Below are 26,923 nucleotides of genomic sequence, written 5' to 3' on the forward strand. Positions count from 1 at the left end.
AGTGTACACATCTTTTGTATTAATTGAAGTTATTGTCGCAAGCTAACAGGCTTGCTATTTTTACTGATAGGGAGCATGTTAGCTAGCTCTGTGGCCTTTTTTCTTAATGTCAACAATCAGTCTTGAATGAAAGTACCTACAACCCTGAGAACAGAACATCAGGTTGCAGTAAACGTGTTGAGAAAGTAGACATGAAAAGCAATTTTGACTGACAAGCATAGTATTTTCTCAGTTAGCTCGTGTTAGCCACATTGCCAGGCCTCTATCAAAGGCCTATTTCGGAACAATACGTGGATAAACTTTGCTGTGTGACTTTCATTAGAGTGATTTCAACTGAACTAACCAGAAGAAATTAAATTTACCCAAGTTGAACTACAAAGAACATTTAAAAGTTTGGTCAAGAGGACAAAGAAATTTCCCCATTTGCGTGATAAATAAAGGAATTCTGATTCTGATTCTGACTTTCCACTTCTGGGAAAGTAAAAACAGATGTTTGCTGGAACGGGAGGAAGATCTAAGCAGAAGAGGGATAATGTCAAAAGAGAAAGCAGATCTTTGGGAAAAAGGAAGAAGATCTTTGTGATGAGGAAGAATAAAATTAAGTAAGAGGAGGAAGGATCTTACAGGGAGACAAAGTGGAACAAAAGGTTGTTGATCTGCAAAGATAGAGAAACATTATTAATTATCTAATTAATTTATTAAAACATTAAAGAAAATCCTATCTATAAGCCCTTTCACAGTGGTCACATTCCTATAGTGGATGATCCATTTTAAACGGGGCTTCTTCTCTTGTAATAAATGCTGCAGTTTATTTTGATCCAGCTCGTTTTCTTCTGTTTAATTATACAAGTGACTTGTTTAATTACGCTGGCTTCTTCTTACCAGAGCAAACACTTGTGAATCCTCCTGCACAATGCAATATCCATCAATTTGATACTGGGCCGTAGTCTCTGACCACAGCTGTGCTTACTGAGGTTGTTATGGGAGGTATTTCTCGTCAACAGAGTCGTGGAAGTGTCAACTACATTTATTATTTTCATTGCATTGTCTTAATGCAGGCATGTGAAGGTGTTTCAGACTAAAACAGTGAACAAAGGCTATATATATGTTTATGGTGTGAATAGTATTTAAGTATTTAAAATTTCCTTCACTACCTTCTCCTACTACAGGCTTTTCTTTTCAGGGTTCAGTCAAAAACTACACACATGTTCACACAACAGACACACACACACACACACACACACACACACACACACACACACACACACACACACACACACACACACACACACGTACCCTACCACTCCATCAAAACTGCATAGCCACAGGCCTCCCCATTAACACTTGTCTCTTGAAAAGAAATGAGAAAAAGGATGGAGAACAGGAAGAGGTATGGTTTTTCTCCTTTTAATGTTTGAGAAAGAGAGAGGAAGAGAAACGGAGAGAGTGATTGAGAGAACTAACTTCAATTATGTATACCCCAACAACTTCAATTAAGCATTTGAGCAGGAAAATCAATACAGGAACTGATGACGTCCCGGCCTTTCATTCCTCACTGAGGAACTGGTCTGTCTGGAGGCAACACACACACACACACACAACACACACACACACACACACACACACGCGCACACACATGCACTGTACATAAACACAGACTGGGTATAAATCACTCTACATCTAACAAGAGCACAGTCTTCAATCTCATGCCTCGGACTGCACCATCTGTGTTTCCCATCCATCGATAATGAGTAATGATCATCATGTGATTGCAAAAAAAATCAAGACAGAATACGGGAAAGATGTATTGTTGTTTGGTAGTGTCAGTATTGCATGATCTATATACCATATCTATTATGATACATTAGAAAAGAGAGCATGATAGATGTTTTAGCTTCATGACTATCGTGAGACAGGAATAAATTGTTCAAATACACCTTACGAATGTAGTGTGTGCATTGGTGAAACAGCTAACGAGAGCCGTTTGCCTTTAGCTCTCCAGCTACTGCAGTTCACCATCCAGCCCAGTGTGTAGTCACTCTACTCACAGTGAAGTCTTAAAGGCTGATTTGGTCGTCTGTGCACGCAGCTCTTTTCAACCCACGTTCACATTTATTGTTAGGTGGTGACCTCTAGTGGCCATAGCAGTCACAGACAGGAGCAAAAGAGGAAGTCAGGTGACGTAAAGAGGGACAAGTCCGCATATGGAGTAGTGCAGTCTGTAGTCCTAAAACACCGAAATCTGTTAGCATTTTAGCACATCCGGCTCCTTCGTCTCAAAGTCTGTGAGGTTTTTGATTTGGTTTTTGGTTATATGCCTGAAATAAAGTTTGTGGTTAGCGCAGACTGAAGATATTTATTTTACGTTTTGTTTCACGACATGAAATAACATAATACATCATTAAATGTGCCACAATCGAATTATAAAGTGCTTATGTGTCTCAAAAACAGAGGTTGCTAACAAGTGGCTTTACAGGCCACCTATAGTTACAAACTACTCTAACTCTAGCTTGACAACTTGTAGATTGAGCCGTTCACAGAAAACGGTATTGTAATTGTGTAGTAAGTAATGGTTAATAGTAAGTACTGTCAAATAATTAATTATCTTACTTCATTGACAAGTGTTTTGATCATTGTGTTGATGATTTTTGCTGAAGAACCAACTGTCCATTGATGTCGGGTGGAAATCAACAGAGTGGTTCGGTTATATTTAATCTGAGTGAGACAGAGACAGAGTTGATGAAAAATAACATGCTGTCTCTTATCAAACTCACCATCAGTATCCCTGCATGAAATTCCATACCGGTGTGTGTTTGTGGACTCAAGTGTGTGTTCGCTACCTTTTGTAGTGTTCAATAATTCAGCAGCAGAAGACGTCGTCATATCTCCGATTTCCTGCCTGATGTTGTTCAATGCCTGTCGCTATCTGTGGAAACAGGGAGGACTTGGAGGTGTTCAGCATGGGTGGAGGTGGAGGGGGTGGGGGTGACTTTGACTCGCCTGTTCTTCTTCTTCACTTCTCTTTTCTGGAAGGAGAGAGATAGAGAGCGAGTCAGAGGCAGAGCGGGCGAGTTAAGTGGCGTGTATTCAGAATTATTGATTTCTGGCTGCCTGCACTGAGGGTAACCTCACAAGTTTATTTTTCCATCATGTGTGAGTGCGAATCGTGTGTGTCTGCGGTCATCAGTGGATCTCTATGTATAGACCGGAGACTGTCATGCTGAATAAAACTGAAGCTTTGAGGTTTAATCCATATGATACAGTTCACATGATAAATTAGGAGGAAGAAAACTTAAGAAGTTGCTGAAGAAGGTGTTTTTGACGCTTCGTCTCCTGCAGAACAACACTTTTTATGTTTACTGCCCGTCCTCTATCAGTGGGAATTCTTTTTTGCTGGCATTTATCCATCAAAGTTCTGCACCTATGCAATGTGGCAAAGGTTAGATTAACACCCCTGTCCTTATACATTTGTCTGCTTTTGGACTGTTTATCCTCAGTTCCAATTAAAAGTGCACAAAGCAATTCTGGAGAAAGATAGTTGATTGATGAGTCTCATTCCCAGGTCATCAAACACTGATGCTTTGGGTTGGTCAGGCCAGCCACCTGGCAGTGAGACTGAACAATCAGCTATCATACAAACTGGATCTTTAAGGGAAATATTGATGTTTCGGCAAACAATGATATTGTAGACCAGAGTTATTCAAATACAAATTGGGGCAGATTTTAATACCAGGAAATGTAGATGGGCCAGAAATTATTATTATTATTTAAAGCCATACATTTAATGTAGTAAAAATTAGCAATGTTTGTCACAAGTTTGTCTAGAAAGCTGGTAAATTTCAATACGGTACTGAGTATGTTGACTTATGTGTTATCCCAGACGCCTATGTTAACCTTTAACGATTGTCGATAAGCAAGTTAGTCAATCAACAGAAAACTAAGGTACAAGGTCATTTATTCGTCATTGTACACGATATTCAACTTTGTAAACTCCTTCATACTACACAAATTACAGAATATATATGCAGTTGTTCATATACAAATATACACTAACACTGCGCTTCATTGGGATTTTCTTCGGCATGAATTTTAACAGCAGCAACAAGATAGTGATGATAATGTGGTCGACATCAAAAGTTCGACATCTGGGAAACACTGTCCATTAACTTTGAGTGAGCACCAAGCAGAGTCCACCTCTCCTCGTCCGGCTGCAGTTTCGCACTGTGTCAGCCTTGAACACGGTTCGTTCATTGTGTGCAACGGCTTGATCCGAGATGTTGTGGTGGAGACAGGTCTCTGTAAAGATGTGGGCAGTACAGTCTCTTATTTCCTGTTGTTTAGCCAGCCTTAGTCCAATACTTCAAAAACTGATTAACTGATTGAGCCGTATTTAAAGCAGTCTTCTTTTAAAGCATCTTCAATGTGTTTTGTGTTAATTAACAGTTGAATACAGATGAATATCTTTGGGCTCTGCACAGTAGACTACCATGAGGAGACATGTAAAGACAGTAACCTCAACTCTTGATGTCGTTGCCGCAGCTTCTATGTTTACTATGCGTTCTGGAGTTGTAGAATATTATTCAATGCAATACTCTGCATATACCATTGAACTGAAGCGGAAATTCTTGCTATGTATTATCGTGTTTTGCTTTTTAATAGCAGAAGGACTAGATCTGACATTGAGGTGGCTCCTTAAGAAGGCATTTTGTTGTGCAGTTGTAAGTAAAGCGTTTCCTGATTATTAAAGATATTTCCATTGCTACGTGGCTGCTCATGGTTCCCTCCACATAGACACCAGCCATTCCACAAATGTCATGGACATGCTGGAAGTGTTATTACACTTAAAAAATGCAAAACAAAAATATTAAAAAGCAGGGCATAGTATTTTACAGCATTAGACTGCATTTTGTTGTAGAATCACTTTTCCATCCAAATAATTCCTGTCTTTGTAACTGTTGTGTCCGTAATTAGTGTAAGTTTCATACATTCCTACTGAGTACTGGACCTCAGAGAGCAGATAAGAAAATAAAGAAAAGTCCGCAACAGAGAATAAGGAGTGAAATTGATGTGCTAAGTGCTTCAACACACTTGCAGCCAAACACACACACACACACACACACACACACACACACACACACACAAACATACACACACACACAGACCCATCTTCCTCCGTCTTGGCCTCCTGAAACCTTCAGGGGCACAGGGAGGGTGCTAATGGTGCCTCACAGCATTCACACACTCCTCCAGGGTTTGTGTGTCAGTGTATGTGTCAGAGAAGCGCTACTCATCAGAAGCAACTGGGTAGCTGATAGATAGATAGATAGATACAGTAGATAGATAGATGGATAGGTGTATGCTCTTTTTGGATCAATCAGAAAGCAATGTACAACTTGTAAAAGCTTGTTGACTCATAACAAAAGTTGCCTTTAATTTTCACTGTCCTTCTGCCAGAACATCTGCTGATAACCCACATAATGACAGTCTTCTGTGATTTGAAAATGTCAACCCATCACCTGCTGATCTGTGCTCGGAACAAAAACAGAAATAAAGATGCACCATTCGCAGCTTTTTATTTCTCTTCTTTGAAAGGATTTTGTGTGAGAATGCCCTCCCGACCACAACAGCTCTTGCACTTGAATGAGACTAGAAACCACTAAATCCTTTTTTGAATGTAACCAAGGCCAAATAGTCTCCTGTTATTGTGACACACAGTCACTGCTGTACTGGTGAATAACATTTGGTTGTTTGCAGAAAGGTAGATTGCCCACATTATGCTGGCGACTGGTTTGAATTACAATGCAATTAATGCATTTAATTTCCTGCACGTTCATACAAGTTGAACCTTGAAGTGGATTTTTAGCAAACATTATTCAAACATGAGTAAATTGTGTATTTGTCAGGGACTATTTTTTACGTTGGTGTACTACTAGTATTTATGGGATGAAATCAAATTAAAAAAGACTGTTGTGCCCATATTCATAATGGGCCCAATAAAGGAACATGCCACCCAGTACTACAGTGTGGCTCATGTGGCTAATGTTTTTGGTCGACAATGGAGCTATGAGAACAAAAGGATTAAGCTGTATCAGGCTGCGGCTGCACAGAAAATACCTTTCATACATAAATTGTTTTCGATGTCTTCCATGGAGTTTTTGTCTCAGAGAAAAGATGAAATGAAAAATGAACCCTCCCTTTAGTTTTTTTACGGTTACCTTGACAGTGTTTCCTCTCAGTTACATGTACAGCTGGAGCAGAGTCCCTGGCCTTATCTTACATGAAAGTGATTGCACTGCTGTTAGATTGTTACTGTTCAGTTGAGTTATTAGAATTGGTGGATGTGGAGAAGGCTGTTAAATTAGTCATAACTAAAACTTTTTTTGTTTGAGACTTCATAATGAACAAGTGTTGTTGTGTTTTTGAACATCTAACTTCCATCCAGATACCTTTCATTTATGTTTCCTCTATATTCGTGTATGTGTGTGTGTGCGTGCATGTGTGTGTAGCAGTAGTATCTATTAGTGAGTGTGCATTAATATTCTGAGCCAGACCAGTCTGCAACATTAAGCTTTAATACCAGCCCAGAGACCTGCGTTTCAACTCAGCCAGAGAAGGGAACAGTCTCAACTGTGATGTTTACGTACACACACACACACACACACACATGCACACAGTGATAAATATGGAAATTTCCCTCTGTCTCAAAGACACACCGACACAGCGACGAACATGCAAATGATTCTCCCCGAAACACACACACTCGAAGCTAAGGTGTTTCTGTGAAGTTTTGCCATCTGTCTCCTGGTATTTTGATGAAACCTGACTGAACAGACCTCTATAATTACAGTATTTTTCCTTCATTGTGGTGTTTGAGTAATATAAACTTCGAGGAAACCTCCTCTGGGACTCCTCGGCTCCCCGACCTCTGCCTGGCCTGCCCTCCTACAAACCTCTGGAGGTGCTGTTGTTTGGATTTGAATGTTAAAGCAGATGCTACCGAAAGTCGCATCCAAGTATTCCCAGTGTGTAGGCACATAGAGGCAGGGGCAGCAAGTTTGTTTTTTAGCTGTTTTCTGACTGGATTTGTTTGTTTGAGTCCAAATATATGTTTGATTTCCCTTCCCTCTGACCCTACTAGTCTGCCTTTACACTTGTGTACAACGTTTTCTATTTGTCTCTCAATCAATAATTTGAACATGCTGCTGCAAGGAAATTATTTTGGTGGCCTTTTGGAAGAAGGAAAATGCCAAGAAGAAGACATGAGAACGATGTGACTTAAATGAGGCAATTTATCTGTCTCTCTTATTTTCCAGCAAACAATATGGAAATGCCACAAACGATGTTATCATGATCAATTTTGGCAGGTTAACAAGGGAGGTGCATTCTGGTCTTTTTGCTTACAAGGGAGAGGGCGTCCATACAGCCATACAACCAAGAGTTGTGAGACGCATCTATAGAAGATGGAACCACACTGTTGGTTTTGAAAAGGTAAAAAAAGAATTGGATGACAAAATATCGTGAAAACTGTTTATGACTGATGGCTGTTGGTAACTCTGACAAGCGGTTCATTTGAAGCATACTGAAGCCTTTATCCCTCTCCGGCACACAATCAACCCAAACCTAAACTTTGCCTGATCAAACTCTCATCAGTTTCAGAGGATTTTTCACATCTCTCTACTCCTGTAGCGACATTTGGTCAACACAAAGAGAAACACATTAACATACACTCAAACTAGAAAGCCTACAATCACTAATGCTCTCTCCACTCCACCAGACCCCCATTTCTTGCCATTGTTTGCAGCGCGAGCCATTAAAAGCATCAAACATTTTCCATATGGCCTCTGCATTATGTGATTTGTTGACTGCAGATTGGAGACAATGGCAGTGCTTTTAAATGCACGAGCACGCCTCTGCACTAATGTGGGCAGACACATTTGCAAGACTAACCGTGCCAGAAAGCAGCAGCTCAGTCTCACACACACACACACGCACACACACTTGCACACACACACATTCCCTGCCACGCTCTTTGATGGTGGACTAAATAGCTTGTTGATGCTTTGACGAGTTTTTAAACAGCTTCCAACAGACTCCAAAGAGCCAGGTGCTGATAGACTTGGCTGGGATGTTGTAGCGGCTCACACACTATTCCCCTCTGTCAGTTTCTATCCTTGCCCACAGTTCATTTCATGGGTTTAACAAGATAGATTCTCACCTGTGTTCCTTGAATTGTTTTAGCGATTCAAAGCGTGACAGATTTCCCCTCGGTGTCCTGAGTTATGACCACCTTTGCCTTAAAGCCTCACATAGGAACAGAGAAGATATTTATTTTAGTATTTCTTCACTGTGGGACTCTGTACTTTGCATTTTAATTGACACTAACTCCTGCCCTCTCTTTAATACATGAAACAAGCTGATTAATGGATCTAATTAGTGTACAAGGGGTCTCATAGAAACATTTACTCACATTTGTGGAAAAAAGATGTGAATGCTCTGTCAGCAGCCTGTTTTCAAAAATGCATTTACCTGTCTTGATTGCTTTTAGCTCGACTGCAGTCATACTTGTATAAAACATTTTCATCCGTCTTCAGTAAGAGAAACCAGGCAAGTCACGGCAACCTAGAACACTGTCTGTTGCCCCCCTCGTGTGTTTTTCATTAACACCTACCTATGTTTTTTTTTTTTTTGGCCCAGAGATGGTTATTTAACTAAGAATATGGAGAAGAAGAAAGACTAAACTTGTCTGATATTCTGCCAACAGCAGTGCTTGTGTTAATGAATACCCTCCAGGAGCAAAAGACCAATTCTATTTAAAGCAGTTACAGGAACTTTCATTCTTTCAATCTTCTAGGTGATGGTCCCATTTGCTTATGTATGTATCATAATTAAATTGAGACTGTTTCATAATCAGTTAAAAGTCACTTACTAGTACGTTTCAATCAACTGAATCTTCAAAATAAATGTTGGTTTCTGCAAACTACAGTACAGACATGTTACTTTATGTTGCAACTTTACGTTTCCTTTGCTTATGGTCTGATTTAGTTTCAGGCACAAAAACCACCTGGTTAGGGTTTGGCTTAAAATACTTTTTTTTTTTTTGCCATTTTTCCATTACACCTTCATAGCTGGGGTTTTGCATTTCCATCACAACTGGGCTACTATACCTGATTGAAGGTGTGTCTTAACACACTTGTCTTGATCCCCGCAGTACTATCAAATAATCACTGCTAACAAAGTGGCTCCGCTAATTCAGTTACAAACACGTTTCATTTACTAAAAGCCCCTCCGTTATTTCGTCATTTAAAAGCTTTTATTATGAAGCAGCATTACAGGAAATGTTGTGTTTTCACCAGCAGTAACTAAACTGACTCGGCTAAACTTGGCACACTGAAACTGGTGATGGAAAAGCAAATCAGCGCGGCTCGGTTTGACTCATGGCCAAAAGTGCTGGTGGAAAAACAGCTTTTGTTGCCACAAATATGGCTGGAGATCTTCCTTAAAAATACCCAGTGGTCTTGCTTAAACATGTTGAAAAGCTGTCACCCCTTGTTAGAAATCTCAAGGGGTTTCCCACTTACAAATGTCTAAACACAGTCTTGAACTGTGGTCACTGGCTTACCAGCCCTAACTCCACCACCATCCCTTCCACCTCCTGATATGACAGTCAGTTCAGACTTTGATAAGTTGACAGTGAATGTAGGCAATTGTGTGCCAACATATTAGCCATAACAGCTGTATAAGCTGGATGTAATGTCTGCTTATCTGTCAGAGTTTCTCAGAGGCAGAAGTTTCTCAGATTTTGTTCTCAAGTAGAAGAATGAATACAACAGTGTAGAAATACTCAGTTACAAGTAAAACTCCTGCATTCAAATTTGACATAAGTAGAGTATTAGCATCAAAACATCAGCCAAAAGAAAAAGTTATCTTAATGCAGTATTACCCTTTTCAGAATTCTACATTATTGGATTATAATTGCAGAGGCATTAATATGTACATGTACTGTTGCAGCTGGTGAGGCTGGAGCTAATTTAAATAACTTCTTATACTGCTTGGTAGCATTTGAATTTCCCCGCAAGGATCAACAAAGTCTTAACTTTAATATATACATCATAATTTATTTTTTAGTTATATATTGTATTATTTATGTGAACCTTCAGAATAAATCATACAGTAAATGTCAACATTTGCCTTTGAAGTTTAGTTTATAAAGAAGCATAAAATGTAAATAATCGAGTAGAGTACAGTAATGCTTTATCACAGACGTGTTTTGATGTGTTTCCGCCCTCTTGTGGCCAAAAAGTGAGTAATGCATCTTTAAAAAATCATTAGTTGTGTTACAAACTGTTACATTGACAGTGGTATTAATTGAAGTTATACAAAAAAATGAAAGCATTCCTTTTTTTCCACTTTTTTACATTAACACATAACATAAACAAACATTCAATTGGTTCTCAGCTCACATAACTTCAAGGTACTTTTGCAATGCCACTTTAATATGCTGCGTACTTCAAATAGTATTTATATCACTGTTTCCCAAAACAATGACAAATACTGATGTTAAGTCTTTCTCAGTCATAAGGGCACTTATATTTAATTGTCTCCTTTGAATGCAGTGGAATCTCATCATGCTAATTGCTGCCACCATAATGAACTGTATTCAAGTTATTTGTGACTAATCAGTTGCGTATAAAGCATGATGCATGATGCAGCCACACAAACAGGGTAACACTAGTGAAGTGTTTTCAGTGGGAAAAATGCCTGGGAATTTTCTGTTCTGTTTCTGCTCTCATACATGTACACACACTTACACATACACACACACACACACACACACACACACACACACACACACACAGACACACTAAACCCCTCAGCTCCCAGCCTGACTTAGCGAATCACAACTGCTTCACATCTTGTGCTGCCGAGGGTGCCTCTCCTTGTGACTCCCATTTTGAAACACATTTATCAAACCACACACTCTTTTCTTCCTCCATTTCTGTTCTCCACTCACGAGAGCGTGGCCTTGTTGAAGAGGACACGACAAATTTGGGGAGTCAGCGAGGGAAAATTACGTAAATATAACGTGACCGCTGTGTGTTGCCTCACCGCACGCATACCTACACACACTGTGACATATAATGTAGCTTCACGATTCTTTAGGGATTAAAGCAGAAAATGGTGATTGAGTTGTTATCCCTCTTTCTTATTGTTATTTAAAAAAAATATTATCTTTACAGTAACATTTGAAGGGGACATTTGGTTGAGATATTTTTACACTCTCTGCTACTGATGTTAAATGTCTGTGGGTAATGATGACTTATGTTGCAAACAAATACTGTTTATTTCTTCATTATTTGTGTATTAACTGAATTTGAGATGGAAAAGATGGTTGGACCAGTATTTTTGTGTTTGTGGTGTGTTGAAAGACCTTGGTGCCTGATTATTGTCTGACCAGATTAGCCCTTATGAGAGATCACCTTCTGCTCTTGGCTTGCTTTAGATTCCTATTTTAATACTCTTTGAATCACTTTTGCTCATTTTTCTCTCCGTTTTTTACAACTGTTCTAAGGAAAACATTTTGTTAGTGTAGGGTTCAGGTTGTTCAATTAATTTCCTTTGTCTTATAAATTGCACAAGATAGCAACATTTTGGCCCCGTTTGCTTTTTCATGAACAAAGGTTGTTCTGCTCTTCAAGGACATCCCTGTGTGTGTCTCTGCTTCATTATTAATGGGTTCACACAATTACCCCAACAGGGACTGTTAGTCCGTGTGTGAGACAAAGCCTTCAGTTCCTTTTCTTCTTGAATATGAGTGTGTGTGTGAGTGTGTGTGTGTCTGTGAGGTGCCTATTTGTAGTAATTACTGATGATGTCATTTATACTTTACATAGTACACTGCAGTTATAATGATGAATGTTGGGAGCCAGGAATCCCCAGGCTTTAGTAAAGTTAGATAAGTGTCCTGCTTACAGACTCGTAATAAAACTGAGACCAATAAAATACCTCTGTGCTGATACCAGAATCATTTTTCAAAACCTTCTTTTCCTGCAAAACCTTGAAAGCTTTATAACAAAATGTACCAAAGTCTTAATGGTTCAGCGTTAAATATTGTCTGTCCACAAACAGCCGTACAAGATCTGTACCTATATATACTGTATATAATGCAGTCTAAAATGAGCAAATGTTATATCAAGATAGGAAGTCTGAAAAGGGACCTTTGTTAGATTTGGCCAGGATTTAAGTTTAAAGGGGCATTATGTAGTTTTGGGGAAGAAATTCAAACTCAGAATTTTAATATTTACAATAGTAATGAGCTAATAACACAAACTCCACTTCCATAACTGAATAAACCAGCTGTTCTCAGAGGAAAATAAAGTCCCCAGAACACTGTTTGAGGCTAGAAAGGTGGCAGGGTCCGCCACATATAGACAAAGTAAAACAGTTTGTTTATGTAGTTTATTTAAACATAAAAAATCTGTCAGTGAAGATCCTTCACCTTTGATTAATTTTTTTTCCCCAAAACTACATAGTGCAGCTTTCAAAACATTTACATAATCAACAAAATGTGAAGAAACAACAATGATGATATTCTAGCAAAGACGTCTATGTAATGTGTTGCAGAGATGTCCTCTGAAGTTAACATGCTAACCAGCTAGCCCCTGCCTGCCCTCTTAATACCAATTTGTACCGCAAGAGGAGATGGTCTGATAGCCCCTGTAGTTTCAGCTGGGAGATATAAAAGCAGTGAGTTCACTATTTAGTCTAATAAGTAAAAAAAAAATATCTTACAAAAAAGGAAAAATACAACTGTACACCTTCTGAATTCAAAATTCTTTCTTTTATCAAACTAAGATTAACTTAATTGCTTCGTTAAATCGACATAAACAAAGTTAAACTCACCAAAACAATCTCTGTTTGTCTTTCCACAATCTCCTCTGGTTTGGTCAGATTAAATCCTCAATTCACTGAATAAGATGTGGAAATATTCACTGTAAATCACCTCTGTACTCTATCCTCTGTCATCAAACTAGCATCTGTCAGCCTCAGAAGCTGTGTTCCTGATGTCCAGCTGTGGTCAAGCTGAGCTAAAAGAGCCATTTAGCTCCACAGCTGTTATCAGTTGCTAGTGACTACAGCCAAAGACGGCTACAGCAAAGAGCACACTGAGCAGCAGTGAATGGTTATAGTTTTTGAGCACCCATCAAATTCTGGTAATTTCTTACAAATGACACTTTTAAAACTGATTTAAACAAACTTTTTTTGAGCAGTTATAGAATTTTCTGGGAGTTTGTTCCAGTTGTGTTGTATAAAAACTGAATGCTGCTTTTCTGATAGCGGGCAGTAAATTAAAGATTTGTGCCACTCACTTATCATCATCATTTTGCAGGATTTTTCATTCCACTGTGGATTATTTGAGGCCACACTCAAGTAAATGCAGTGCAGTATGATGTAAGGGAGCGATTTGGACACAGGTTTAGAAAAAGCTCAGTGTCCTGATACACCAAAATCTGTATTTAACTTTCATCAAAAACTATGTTTAAGATGACAAACTTCTCAAATATCTGTGGTTTTATGGATTTTGCCTCTTTTCTTTAGATATAGAAACACCAGCATTAGCCAGACCTCATTTTCTACTCTTTAAGGCCTCCAATTGATCCGTCACTCCTGAAACTATTTAGTCTTCTGCTGAGAGAACCCTTTTACTTTACAGTCAGCAACACTATTCCTTTTGTTTTTCAGCTAAAATGTTCTGAGTGATTCTCTGTGGCACATATTGATTTTCAATTCCCTCTTATTGGGTATCATCCAGCTCTGTCTTTCTCTTGCACACAGACACAAAGAAAAAAGCTGTGAACCCGCACATTGTTCCTCACTCACACAGTATCTGTATTAAAAAGAATTCTTCTTATGGATTGTTGCCACAAAACAACCAGCTACTGTATGTTTAGGCTACACAGAGTTTGAGTCCTCCATGCACACAAACATAGTTTTGTATCCACTGTTTTGTTACACTACATTGTCTAGAATTCCTTTTCAACCTTACTGTACCTCTCCTATCCACCCAACATCAGTGATTTCAAGATTTCAAATCCTTAACCATACAACAGATTTTGGTGCTGAGAGGAACCCATTTACAAACAGTTGTCATGGTTGTAATGGTGCTGTTATCCGGGTCAGGTTTAGAGCAGCCCATATGTCTTGTTTCTCTTGTAGGTTTCACCATCCCATCTTTGAATTTCATGGGATTCCCTCTTAGACAAGCTCAGATGCCTTAGCTTCTCATGGGATCTACTTCGAGTATATCAGTGGCAAAAGAATGTGTTAATGGGCTGTCCTCACATTCAACCGTCACTTCACGAGGAGGAGCAGTGACTAGTCCTCGTCCTTGATCACTGACCTTTTTCGATTATAAACACAGTGTGTGGAGAGGGAATTGACAGCAAAATAGCATCGGTAAAGAGCATACAGAGGTTTCACTGGAACAGGTCTCACCAAATATATAAACAACATGCCAATGTCTGCAGTCATTTTTTGTATTATCAGAATGCCTTGTTTTCCTTTTTTGCATGTCATGTGTCACCGTGAACATTAGGCTTTCCACATGTATTTTTAGGTGGGAATTTCATAGAGAAAAAGGTGTGAGATGACAAAGTATAACGAGCGAGAAAGTCCAAATATGGAGGACGCTGGGGTAGATGGGTGGGTCGAACACATTGAGGTTCGTGAAACGAAAAATCTAAATTGACTTATTTAAACATATGTCCCTAACCTAACGTGCAGGATGTACTTTAACTCATGTGAAGTACAGTATGTAACATTTATTTATTTATTTTAACCAAAAGGATGTTTTACTATATCTATAGCTCTTTGTTGCCTAAACCCGACCAAACAGCGATCGTTTCACAACATCAACCACGTGAGTATCGTGCTGTGCTATTTATACCCCACATCATGAGATCATGCTGGTCAGAACATGGCTGTTTCTGGTAAAATGCTATTTGGTTAAATGGCTGTGAGGACCAAAAATGCTACCCGATCAGTCATCCCCAAAATTAAAACTAATTAATAAAACGTAAGGCAATCCCAATGATGGGCAACGTTCTAAAACTTAAATGCAGGTAAAAAGATGAAAAATGTATTAAAATCCAACCGTTTCATCTTCATTAACCCTCGTATGCATTTAAATAGGAGCACTTACCATTTGTCTATTCAGGCTTGTTCTATTAAAAAAATGTGAATTATATCTAAATGGTTATAAAGTGAAGATTAATGTAGTTTTTTGTTGCTTAAAACTCCATCCCTCCCCCCAGTGCTTGGACTCAAATCAAGCACACTCAATAAAATATACTTTCAGGCATATTTTATCACTGGTACATAAAACTACTCCCCAGTTCTCCACAACCATCTGGCGATCCCTGGGAATTATCATGACCCCCAGGAATGATAAAAAACCAGTGCGATAAGTAATGGTGTGTGAAGCATTTGTTGCCTTGTCACATCTTCACCAGAATAGTGATGAAGGTAGGTTTTTCCTGGAGATGTTGGTCCTGCACCACCTGACAGAATCTCTGAGAAGCCACAGCCATACTGTACATGATGAGGCTCCACTGGGCCAGCATGCCAGAAAACACAGGCATGAGGCTGCTGTGACAGCTGAAGCAGCAGAATCAATCAGAGCTTGAGACCTGGCAAAAACTTGAGCTAGAAGGTCTTGGAAGGTCAGCAGTTGGTTTATTTACGAAGCAGTGAGTATCTGGTCTACGTATTTGATGTAATTGACTTTTTCTTTGAAGCAACTCTTGTCAGCTCTCTGCCTTGTAGTTTCTTGTCGATTTACCTAAAGAGTCTGGTCCTGCTTCCAGCTCACCATCATTATCAGTGGTGCTCATGTGCACATGACCCTCAGCGCTCAGTATTCCAGATTCAGGGTGGAGGCTGCAGCTCAGGATAAAGCTGCTCTGCTTTCATGTTTTTGTCCAATCCTGGCTGAAAAACCAAGAGAAGCCTTTTCATCAGAGATAAAGATGACATTCACAAAGTACAAATCATGCAGGAATGGAACCAAGGTCACAAGACCACCGTGAAACAGAGGAGCCGTGTGGTGAAGTGAGATTTAATTGTCGTCAAACTGTTTGTTTTTATTCCCAAATAACCGTCTTTATATGTGACAGGCTGTCTCTCTCTGTGTATCTGTCTCAGCAGCTGTTGGAATGACCTTGTCTTTGGGCGAAAAACTGGACACCTGACATCTTATTTGCTATCTTCTTCTTTCATACAAGCACACGCACATACTCAAACACACACACACACACACACACACACACACACAGCAGAACACACATGCACACATACACACACACAGGTGCAGTGACAGTAAGTGATATGCCAGACATTCTCTCATCACAAAGACTTATCATACACACACATTATAGAGGCAGGCTTTCAGGTGGGCACACGGGCACACACACACACACGCTCACACGCACACACACACACACACACACACACACACACACACACACACACACACACACACACACACACACACACACACACACACAGGTGTCTAGTGGTGAGGTTGTGGGGACAGTTGATCCCCAGACAGATTAGGCTGCAATCTGAAATCTCCTCAGGCCAGCCCTGAGATCATGTGTACACACACACACACGCGCACACACACACACACACACACACACACACACACACACACACACACATGCGCGCGCACACGCGCACACACACACACACACACACACACACACGCACACACACACAGAGTGCCACCAGAGCTTTAAAGTCACAGGCTTTGGACAGACAGAAGTGACTTACGAGTTGAAAAACTCCCCAAGTTTGAGGGAAGTGTGGAAAAGTCCAGATATCAGAAAGTTTATATGAAGCTCCTATCAGCAGTGGATGAATATTTTGAATATTAGAGAAGTATATTGTGTACTTGTGTATTTTATATATATCACCATTACCAAGACAACATGACTATAGCAGAGGACATGAACAGCAGTCTCTTGGATCAAAGTCCTGTGCTTGTTGAACCCAACTGAGCGATCTTTGTACGACTTCGCCTGACAGTTCAGCTCAGATCAGACCAGACCAACCCTGAATGAATAAATACATAAAGAAAACGTTGGATACGGATATGAACAGAGCTTCTGTCCATACTCTGTGCTCATTTCATCTATATTTCTGCATGTTTTCTAAAAGCTTGCAGATACGGACCAATGGAGCAGTACCTCCAGTAGTTGTGGGGGACAAGTTTTAAACTTCTGTATGATGTTACCTCACCCGGGCTCAGAATCAAAAAGTGACTATAGAACAGCTAAAAAAGACCCGTTTATATGGGTCATAATATGGTGCTTTCACATTCGACCTACAGTTTAAGGCGGTTTTCTGATGAGGACTTCTGGATTATTTCCCACGTAGTCTCCAGCACTCTGCTTTATAAGATTAACCACTGTTACACCACAGGAGGGGTTCAGGAGTTTATATACACAGTTGGATGAGATTCAGCTTGGTGTTGTGCTCATTGTAACTGCTGTAAATTCAAGCTGTTTACAAGCTGCTGTCTTCCACGAAGGAGTGAAGGAGGAGGGAAGGTGTGCTTGATACCTAAAATTGATTTTTTTGTGGATTCCAAGATAGCATAAATCAATTTCGGGTAATCCTTCAAACCTGCCTGGCCTTGCCCTGAGGGGCTGCTAACTCGCACTTAAAGAAGTTTATCAGTAAAATACAAGTATTGGTCTTCAAACACTTGGCAGACAACATACACCATCAGATCAATAATTTAATACAACTGAGTGACACATTTCTTGATCAGATGAAGTGTGTTAAGAGCCACTGGTGGTTGACTATGTAATAGTACTTTTTCAACACAGTTCATTGTTTATCCACCGTGTATGTTTTGATGTGCAGAGGCTACCACGCTGCCTTCTACAAGAACACATTTTATGAAAGAGATCAAGTCCTTGGAAAAGTCCTTGCTGGCCGTTTTGGAGTAAGCTGCTTCAGATTGTTCTTTGAAATTTACGAATGCTGAGGAAATGGCAGCGTGGAGACAGATTTGGGGGTTTGACGATCGTTTTTCGCTTTGCCATTTCAGCTCGATAGACCTTATTGTCACCTGGAAAATGTCCTTAAAATGCCTTCACCTTTTGGATTCTTGGAAACAACAAAAGTCTTAAGAGCTCAGTGGGGCTTTTGTGGAAATACAAGGTTTTATCGTCTTTTTTCCTTCTAAGTATGTGGTGTATTAATGTTCTCTCGTGGCCCATTGGACGGGCTTGTACACTAAAAAAAATGGACCCCTTTTGCTTTAGTTTCTTTTTATTTGACTTGCTGAGGTGTTCTTCTCGGGTCTCCTAACCTGATTTGTTGTATTTGTGTCTGTGTAGGTCCGACTACCAGGAGCTGCTCCATAACTCCAGTTTCTGTCTGGTGCCCCGGGGCCGACGGCTTGGATCATTTCGCTTCCTGGAGGCCCTGCAGGTGTGTGTGTTTGTGTGTGTGCATTACATGTGTTTCTGCTGCTGTGGATTATATGATTGCATGCTGTATACCTATCTGTGTGTGTGTGCAATGTGTGACCACACCACAGCCCTGTAACTGAGAGGAAAGTGTTCAGTATGTTTGAAACAAAGGATGTTGTATGATTTGTCTGAAGACAGATACATTTATCGTACTACAGTCAAAGGCAAAGAGCCTGTCACGTGCTTCAGGGTGTTGCAAACTCTGTGAGATGATCTGACATGCACTTTGTTTTAAATACACTGAGGCCGCAAGCAAAATTCTTTCTACAGTATGTTTTCTTTGCAATGTTGTGAACAGAGACAAGTGCCACATCAGGCAGAGTCATTACACATGCCTACCTCTGCTTCTGTGGTTCGGGTGCCGCTGATGGACTCCTATTGGATTTGTGTCACTATGACAGTGGGAGATTATGGGGAGAAACTTCCAAATGTCAGAAAAAAGGTTAAAAACGGGGAGATTGTTATGAAAATCGGGGGAGTTGGCAGGTATGCTAAGAGTGCAGGACGTACAGATCGAGCAGCAACAGGGTTCATGGAAGAGGAAGTCTTGGCCTGGATCTTATGTTATCAGACTGATCGTTAACATTGGTCGTTGCCCCCAAAGACAAAATGGTTATAAGACATAGCCGATGGGTTCCGAGATATGAACCTAACTATTGTGAAACAATAAAAAAACCTACTTTCATTCCTCTGATGGGGCTTTTTCTTGCTCCAATACTCCCTCTCTTCAGTAACTCTCCTGCTTGTTCGCCTCTGCTGCTCGCTCTCTCTCCAAACAAGCCTGCATAGTAGTATTTAAAGTTTGTTAATGTATGTTTTGTCCCTTGAATGGAAAGTCTAAATGTTGATGCTTCCTTTAAACTAGCCATTTAGGTTTTTTTTATATTTCATGCCTATAAAAAGTGCAATTTAAAGATGCTGAGTCTAAGAAAATATCAGATATCAGCCATCAAAATACACAATGTGTTAATGTGTCAACCAATCTTTATTTGTGTGGTGCCAATTCACAACAAAAGTTATCTTGTGCCGCTTTCCAATTGGAGCAGGTCTAGACCATGATCTTTAATTAATTTGTGAGTTGTTGAACAACATGAAGATCGTTAAATCTTTTTAATTCCCAGAGAAAAAACTGAGAAGATAAACGTGTTCTGTAGAAAAGTAAAGTAATGATTACTGGTTCATCAGACAGCATGCGGATCTCCAGCTGGGAACTACAGGGATCAAAGGGCTCCTCTGACTTACAGTTCATCTTATTACAATTGACAATCTGTCATCTCCCTGTTTCTATAGCTACACCAGAGTGAAAAGAAGGAGGGTGTTTAAACACGTCTTCAAAACCACAGATGTGTTCATCTTTCATTAGCGCCTCAGTTCAGTCTGTCTCTGTGTTGTTTTGACATGAAGTATCTGGTCGTGCCCCGTGTCTGTCATTAGCTGTCTTGTGTTCCTTGTTCCTGTTTGTTTCTCACCTTCCAATTTAATATTCTGTGAACGACAGGCTGCACACTTAAATTTAGGAATAAGTGGGTGGTGTTTGCTTCCACATTCGGGTCCTTAATGGGTCTTATTTATTTATTTATTTATTTTGGGTCAAGTGACCACGGATAATTAGGTCCATAATCAGAATAGCACAGCGGAGGACTGTACTGGCCTCCATGTTGTCCAATGATTCCTGATACACCTCGTTGGGGATTTTACCTTTCTTAAGTGTAGATTTGGCTAAAAGGCATGTTTTCTCATCATAAATTCAAAGAAAATAACAAGCCATAGGTCACCAACCTCTCTCTGGTCCGGCTTTGGCACTTTTTGGCACCATAATGGTCACTGTTTTTAATCAAAACTAATGAGCAAGTAGCGGTGTAACTTTCTGGTGACACTTAATAAGCTAAGATATTTATTCAGGAAAGACGCACAAGGGAATGAGAAGCATGATTGGCAGAAGAAATGAAAAATGCAAATTTGCCACAGGTGAGAGGAGAAAAGTGAAGGAAAAAGGAGCTGAAAAGAGATTTACTAATCATCAAGATTCAGAGGACAGAAAAACAAGGGGACATGTAGGAGGGTGACTGTGAGGCAAAAGACAAAGGAGAGAAAAGAGAAAGTCATCTCACAAAGCCAGACTAATCAAAGCAGAGAGAATTTGCGTAGACAGGTCACTGATCATGCACTCGGCATTTTGTGAATCTCCTTTAATCTCTCGGCTTCACTTGATTGAGAATCCAGTCGAACTTGAACTTTAAATGAAAATACCAGACTTATTGAATTCTCTTTCACTCTTCTCTGACGCCGCTCCACTACCTGAGACCACATATGTAAATCACACTATACAGTTTGTCATCAGAGTGAAGCCATAACCCATCTGACCTTTGACATCCAGCACTGAAAACCAGACTATTCTCATTTCTGAATAAACTCCTTTTTTTATCATTTATCAGCAGGATACCAAAAACCTTAATGAACTCTTCACACTCTAGTGTATTTTATGCAAATATAAGACATTTTAAAGCAACATTATGTAGAAATTTGTATTTTGTGTGATTTGGTGCCCCCTACTCACACAGAAATACAAATCCTAGCTTTCTGTAACTGTAATTAACTGTGAAATTACAGTACTGTAACTTGTGAGATGAAATGTAACGTTGTTAATATAAATGTGCGAACTACAAACCAAAGTCAGTGCGTCATAACAATGTTATGTCTTGTAAATGAAAACGTAAGTCCTCTAAAAATGGGCTGACTTACCTTTTGATCAAAAAATAGCAAGTTGACAACTGTATATGTCTCCAATCTCCCAGCATTGCCAGGAACAACTATGGCGGACTACATCAACTTTAGAAGTGTTGCCCTTGGCTTTGTAAGCCTACATTAGCATCCAGACATGACTGTTCCTTGGACCACTGCTGCTTCGATTAGGTGTCCATGGTGAAAATCTTTTGTTTATTCTTCCATGGATAAGTCAGAGCACTCTACACTAGCTCAGGTTTGACAGTCAGGACCAGTAAAGTGTTGGTTTCTGCTCTGGAATCAGTTTTCCTGGCTGAGAGCCAGTTCTTTGGCTGTCGAACTGCAAAGAACTGGTTCCAGAGTAGGCACTGGGTCTGGACCAGCACCTCAGTTGCGTCTGTAAGGTGGAGATCAGATGTCTGAGACTCTTGCCCCTTGCTCGGTCACTGCCTCGTTTTCTCTTCTTAGTTTCCTCTGTCAACATCCTCTCTTTACTTCTGCCATGATGTCCGTAGAGGCCGTAATGTAAAACCATCGCCTTGAAAACTTGCCAGCTTTCCTTTTTCTTTACTTTTACCATTCAGCACAATCAACTGTGCAGAAAAAGTATGAAGTTTTTAAAGTATTTTTCATAAAACTTGCCTTCTTAGTTATGAAGCAGGCTTTTGCTAATTCCCATTGCCATTAATTTAAGATCTGTTCTATAATTTAAGCTGAGCACGTAATCAAAGCACACCACAGGCTTTTAGATTAGGCGTAGAATATACAAAGTGAAAGAAATTATCCAGAAAACAGCATTTTCACCGTTTAAACACAGTTTAGTGCAGCGGAGTGCACTATCAAGTCCAATTCATTAACCACAAATGGTGAACCGTTTCAAGAGCGTCATCATAAAATGAATTTACAGCAACACGGAGATCTCCTGTGGGAAATAAAAACAGCTCCTGATGAATTAAGTCACATTAATGAATCCTCTAAATATTGATGAATACAGGGAAAATAAATAAATGCACTTTATTGTGGCCTTAATCTTTCTGGCGACTCCATTTGTTCCTGCAAAACTCTTACTTGGAACACTTTGAAAGTGTCTCATCAGACAGAAACTATCCAAGGGGATAAATCCCTCAGTGGGGAGAAAATAGATCCGTCCCAGAACTCTGCTTTAAACTTCTGGTGAGACTTTTACTGTTTACTGTTACTTGGATTTTTCTCCTTCTCTCAAACTGTGAAAACTTGTCGACACAAACTTGTCTTTGAGGCAGAAAAGTCCTCTGACAGGAAAGTGAGATGCATTGTTTGTTGCAGAGTTGAACGTGAGGTCTTTTGCATCTCACATCACACTGGAGACAACAGATCGCCTTAAAACAAGGTTATGTTCATCTGAATAAATCATTTAAAATAGATTTTTTAATATGAGATCTGACAGTAGTCAGGTTTTCAACTGCGGGGCAAAGTTTAACTAAATTTTCAGAAGTTGTGGCAAAAGAAAATGTGAATTTCTGCATTTTAACATCCAGAGAGATGAGAGTGAAGCATTCTCATTTGTTGGTTAATATTTCATGGTGCAAGCTACGTTTATTGTCCCCAGCATCCCCAGTGTAAATGACCACTATGGTTAAATCCTATTTTGGTAACATTAGACGGACCAGCAAGAGCAATTTTAAAAGTATCCAACCAAAGAAATCCCAAAACATGTAAATGTGTTCTGCCTGACTACAGCGACACAGACTGCCCCGTAGCTTTCACTGGCCAGATAGGTGATAAGTTAGCAAATGTTTCATGTTCAACAAGCTCTCTTAACATTTTTAGTCTGATGAATACATGAATAAACAGCTCTGCTCAATGCCACAATCATATAAACACAAGCAAAATACTCGTCTGTCTGAAAAAGCTACCAGGACCAGCAGTTACTGCTCACTGCTGCGGATGTGTGCTCGTGCTAATGCTACTGGGTTAGCCTCTTAACCTAAAGTCTGATTCACGTGTAAGAAAAATTACCATTAACGTAGACAACAAATGTAGATATCGTAAGCCCTCATAGCTATCTTAGTTGTCAGGAATTTTGGCTACACTTCTATGTCATTTTTATGCACCTAGCTCGCTAACAGCTTTAGCAATATATCCACCTAACCTCCTTGTGGAAGGTTGTGGAAGCCGAATGGAAAGGACTGGATAGGGTTATTAGAGTCCTGCAGCAGCCACAGATACTGGATTTTATTTCCTTTTTTCTGTTAGAGTTTGATTTATGAAGAGATTTTCCACCAATGTAACAAAAATTGCTTTTAAAATACTGAGCCAACCCCAGCTTTAAAAGGGCATTAAAACAGCTGGACGGCAACCCACCTACTGCTACTGCTTTTCATTCCTACATCCATTATGTAAAGATAATTTGCTGCCCACTGTGATTTATTCAACCCCAGTCTCTGAACACAGTGATTTCTTGTCATACTGATCCTTTTTCTTTCACCTCTCTCTTTCCTAACAGGCGGCTTGCATCCCAGTTATACTGAGTAACGGCTGGGAGCTTCCCTTCTCCGAAGTTATCGACTGGAGGAAAGCCGCCATCATTGGAGATGAGAGGCTGCTGTTACAGGTACCAAAAAGTAATGGTGGGATGGATGGTTGAATGATTGGGGGGATTTTAAATAAGATCTCACAGGGGATCCGAGATTCCCTGAGGGGAAGGTCAGGTGTTAGATATCAATGTATTTCTCTCCAAGAAAATGAACTGTACAAAGAAAAGACATAGAGGGATAGATGGAAAGAAAATGATTTATTATTACATTATTACTGCATTTACAGTGGATACATGGAGGTCAGTAAGAGCTACCACACCTGGATGAAGAGAAAAAACCTTCCTCCTCACACTGTAGACTATGAAAAAGATAAAATATGCCCTTTCAGCAGAGGCTAATTCAGTGTCTCGGTGGTGAAATGCCAACACCTTTCCTGATATAATTGTCATCTTGTGGCTCCAGATCCCTGTGGGAAATCTGCGACTGACGGCAAATTTGAGGTACTTTTACTTCAATTTTATGCAACTTTATACTTCTACTCCACTACATCTCAGAGGGAGAATCTATCCTTTTTATTATTATTATTATTATTAATAAAAAATAAATAAATAAATGTTTTCCCCAAATGTGAAAACAGTTGAAAAAAAGTTGTGGCAGGTTGCAATTTTGGGCCACGAGGGGCTGAGGCTGCTGAGCCTTTTTTTCACCTGTTTTCACAGATTAAAATAAAAGGAACTATTATCCTTTTTTTCACCTGTTCTTAAGTCAAAACACAGGACAGAAAACATTTTACAGTTAAAACAGGGCTTCTGCACAACAATAGACATGTTGCTGGTTTGGTTGAATTAACACGAGGGGTTGTTACTGTGCCGTAAACTGCATAAAAGTAATGGTTTGAAAATGTTAATTATCCCAAGTAGGAAACCTGAGTTTCGGCTCTGATTAGCTATTAATGTTTATCAACACGTAACTGACTTTTAGTCCAACTGAAATCTAATTGGATTCGTGGAAAGTGGTAAAAACTAGCTCATCGTGACATGACAGCTATGATAATCACAGTCACTCACACCTCCACCAGGAACTATTTTTATCTTCGATGGATTATTCCACAAGTAGAGTTCCTTCTGTTCCCTTTAATTAAGGCAGAGCTTGTGATATTTACGTTCTCTTATTACTCTATATTAGTACGTGCCACCTGCGTGACCTATACCGCTCCCCGGACAGCAATGCGGAGGTGTGAAAGTGTGTGTTACTGTGTGTTGGTGTGTGATCGGGTTTAGACTGCATGTGTCTCCCTCTAATTAATGCGTCCCTGATCCCCTATCATCCCTCTGTCAGCACCGATGACGATGATGATGTAATTATTCTCTGTAGCAGACAAGCCATCATTAAAGGTACCACAAACTTGGCTTTTACATGAAATAAAGCCACTTTTTACCATTAAACATTACTGGAAACCTCAATGATGCGCTTATGTTGTTTGAGGTTGTGTTTGTTGGTTTGTCCCCGTCAACAAAACAAAACCGTTTATCTAAAAGCGTGCTAATTGTTTTATATCTGTGAAGTAGTATAGTGTTTTGACAGCTGCAGCACTGAGGCTGTTTATAGTTAGACAGAGTTGATGCAGACATGTGAGGATTTAATAAAGATATACAGGCAGGGATAGCAAAAGAAATGACTCCAAGCTTTCAAAATAAGACAACAAAGTAAACATTTGTTTTACACAACTTCTGGCACATTTTAACCGTCCAATCTGCTTCTTCTCATGCCTTTCTTCCACTTGTACAATAACAAGAAATAACTTGGAGGAAACAAGGAAAGCAAAGGAGGAAAGTGAATAAGAAGAGTGAACAGACTTGAGGTAGTTGCTTTCTATCGTTAAATCTACATTTATTACTAATTAAACAGGCCTTCTATACTGTGTATTTCAGTACATTAACATTGCGGTTTCTCAGATTCTCCCTGTTCCAGAAACCAAAGGTGTAATAAATGTGCAGACCAAATTAGAGCTGAACAATTTGATGATCAAACCATTAGTGATTGAAAGAAAATGATACCTGATGATTGAATAATTGTTTAGTTGATGGCCTCTGTGAAATGGTGATGGACATTTTAATTATTTTGAAGTTTTATAGACAACCCAATAAATGGGTTAATAGACAAATGAATCAATAATCTAAATCGACAGACAGCATAAGAAACATTTAGGTCATATAATCACATTTTTAGCCGAGTCATCTGGATATAATGTTGGCAGATAATGTTTCTGCGAACCACATTAATGTGTACATTAAATGGGCCTATGTACCATATCTACATAAAATGTAGACATCACATTATGTATTCATGACCTGACTTTCATATCCAGATGCAGAGGGGGTGGTGGTTGAGTGTGAAACCACTGGATATTTTAAAGGAGACATCTTGACTAATTTCCAGACATTTTTGTGGTGACCAGAGCAGGTATTTTAAACCAAAACAAGATCTATTCCGAACCCTAACCGAGCGTTTCTGGGCCTAAACCTAACCAGAGCTTAAGCACAATGTTATCACAACATAAAATACAACATTGAAACTAAAGACATGTAAAGTTGCAACATAAAGATAATGTTTTTCATAGCCAAGACGTACATTGACAACATTTGTGATTTGGTTGAATGATAAATGGGTTAATATATAGATTAATTGATAATATATATCAACAAACAAACATAGAACAATTATAGAACAAAACTTTTCAGACTTTCAGGACTTGAAGCTGCCTAATTTGTTTCCTGCAGTACTGAGACAGCTGGCAAAGTGGCAGGAATGAAAGCAGTTTGTGTGAAAGAAGTGTCAGAATCTTTCAAGCACAGGATTTAGGCTTTATTGCACAGTCAACTAAACACCTCAAATGTAATTATACACATTAAAATGCCTACATATCATTTAATTATTTTGTTCAGATGACAGCATCCGTACAATATAAAGAAAATGGAATAATAAACAAGAACACGGGTCTGATCGGTAAGCAGATTCTGGATGCTTGCCCTCTTTGTCTCTTTGTCACACTCACACAGAGACTCACTGTTCAACACATCGGAGCTCCAACACCTGCTGAGAGAGTTGAATCTCATTACTTTCAATTACATCAGTGAGCAC

General features: G+C 39.5%; 1 protein-coding gene across 1 annotated transcript in view; it reads left to right on the plus strand.

Moving 5' to 3' along the window:
* The window catches only part of LOC311271816 (exostosin-1), a 288,114-nt gene that overhangs the window by 215,292 nt on the left and 45,899 nt on the right, over positions 1–26,923 (plus strand). Inside the window, exons 3-4 of the mRNA XM_084377701.1 lie at positions 18,408–18,501; positions 23,752–23,859. Of these exons, the coding sequence (XP_084233827.1) occupies positions 18,408–18,501; positions 23,752–23,859 (202 nt within the window). The remainder of the gene's footprint in view (positions 1–18,407; positions 18,502–23,751; positions 23,860–26,923) is intronic.

The sequence above is a fragment of the Pagrus pagrus genome (genome assembly GCF_965226575.1).
Source record: "Pagrus pagrus genome assembly, chromosome: 16".
NCBI lineage: Eukaryota > Metazoa > Chordata > Actinopteri > Spariformes > Sparidae > Pagrus > Pagrus pagrus.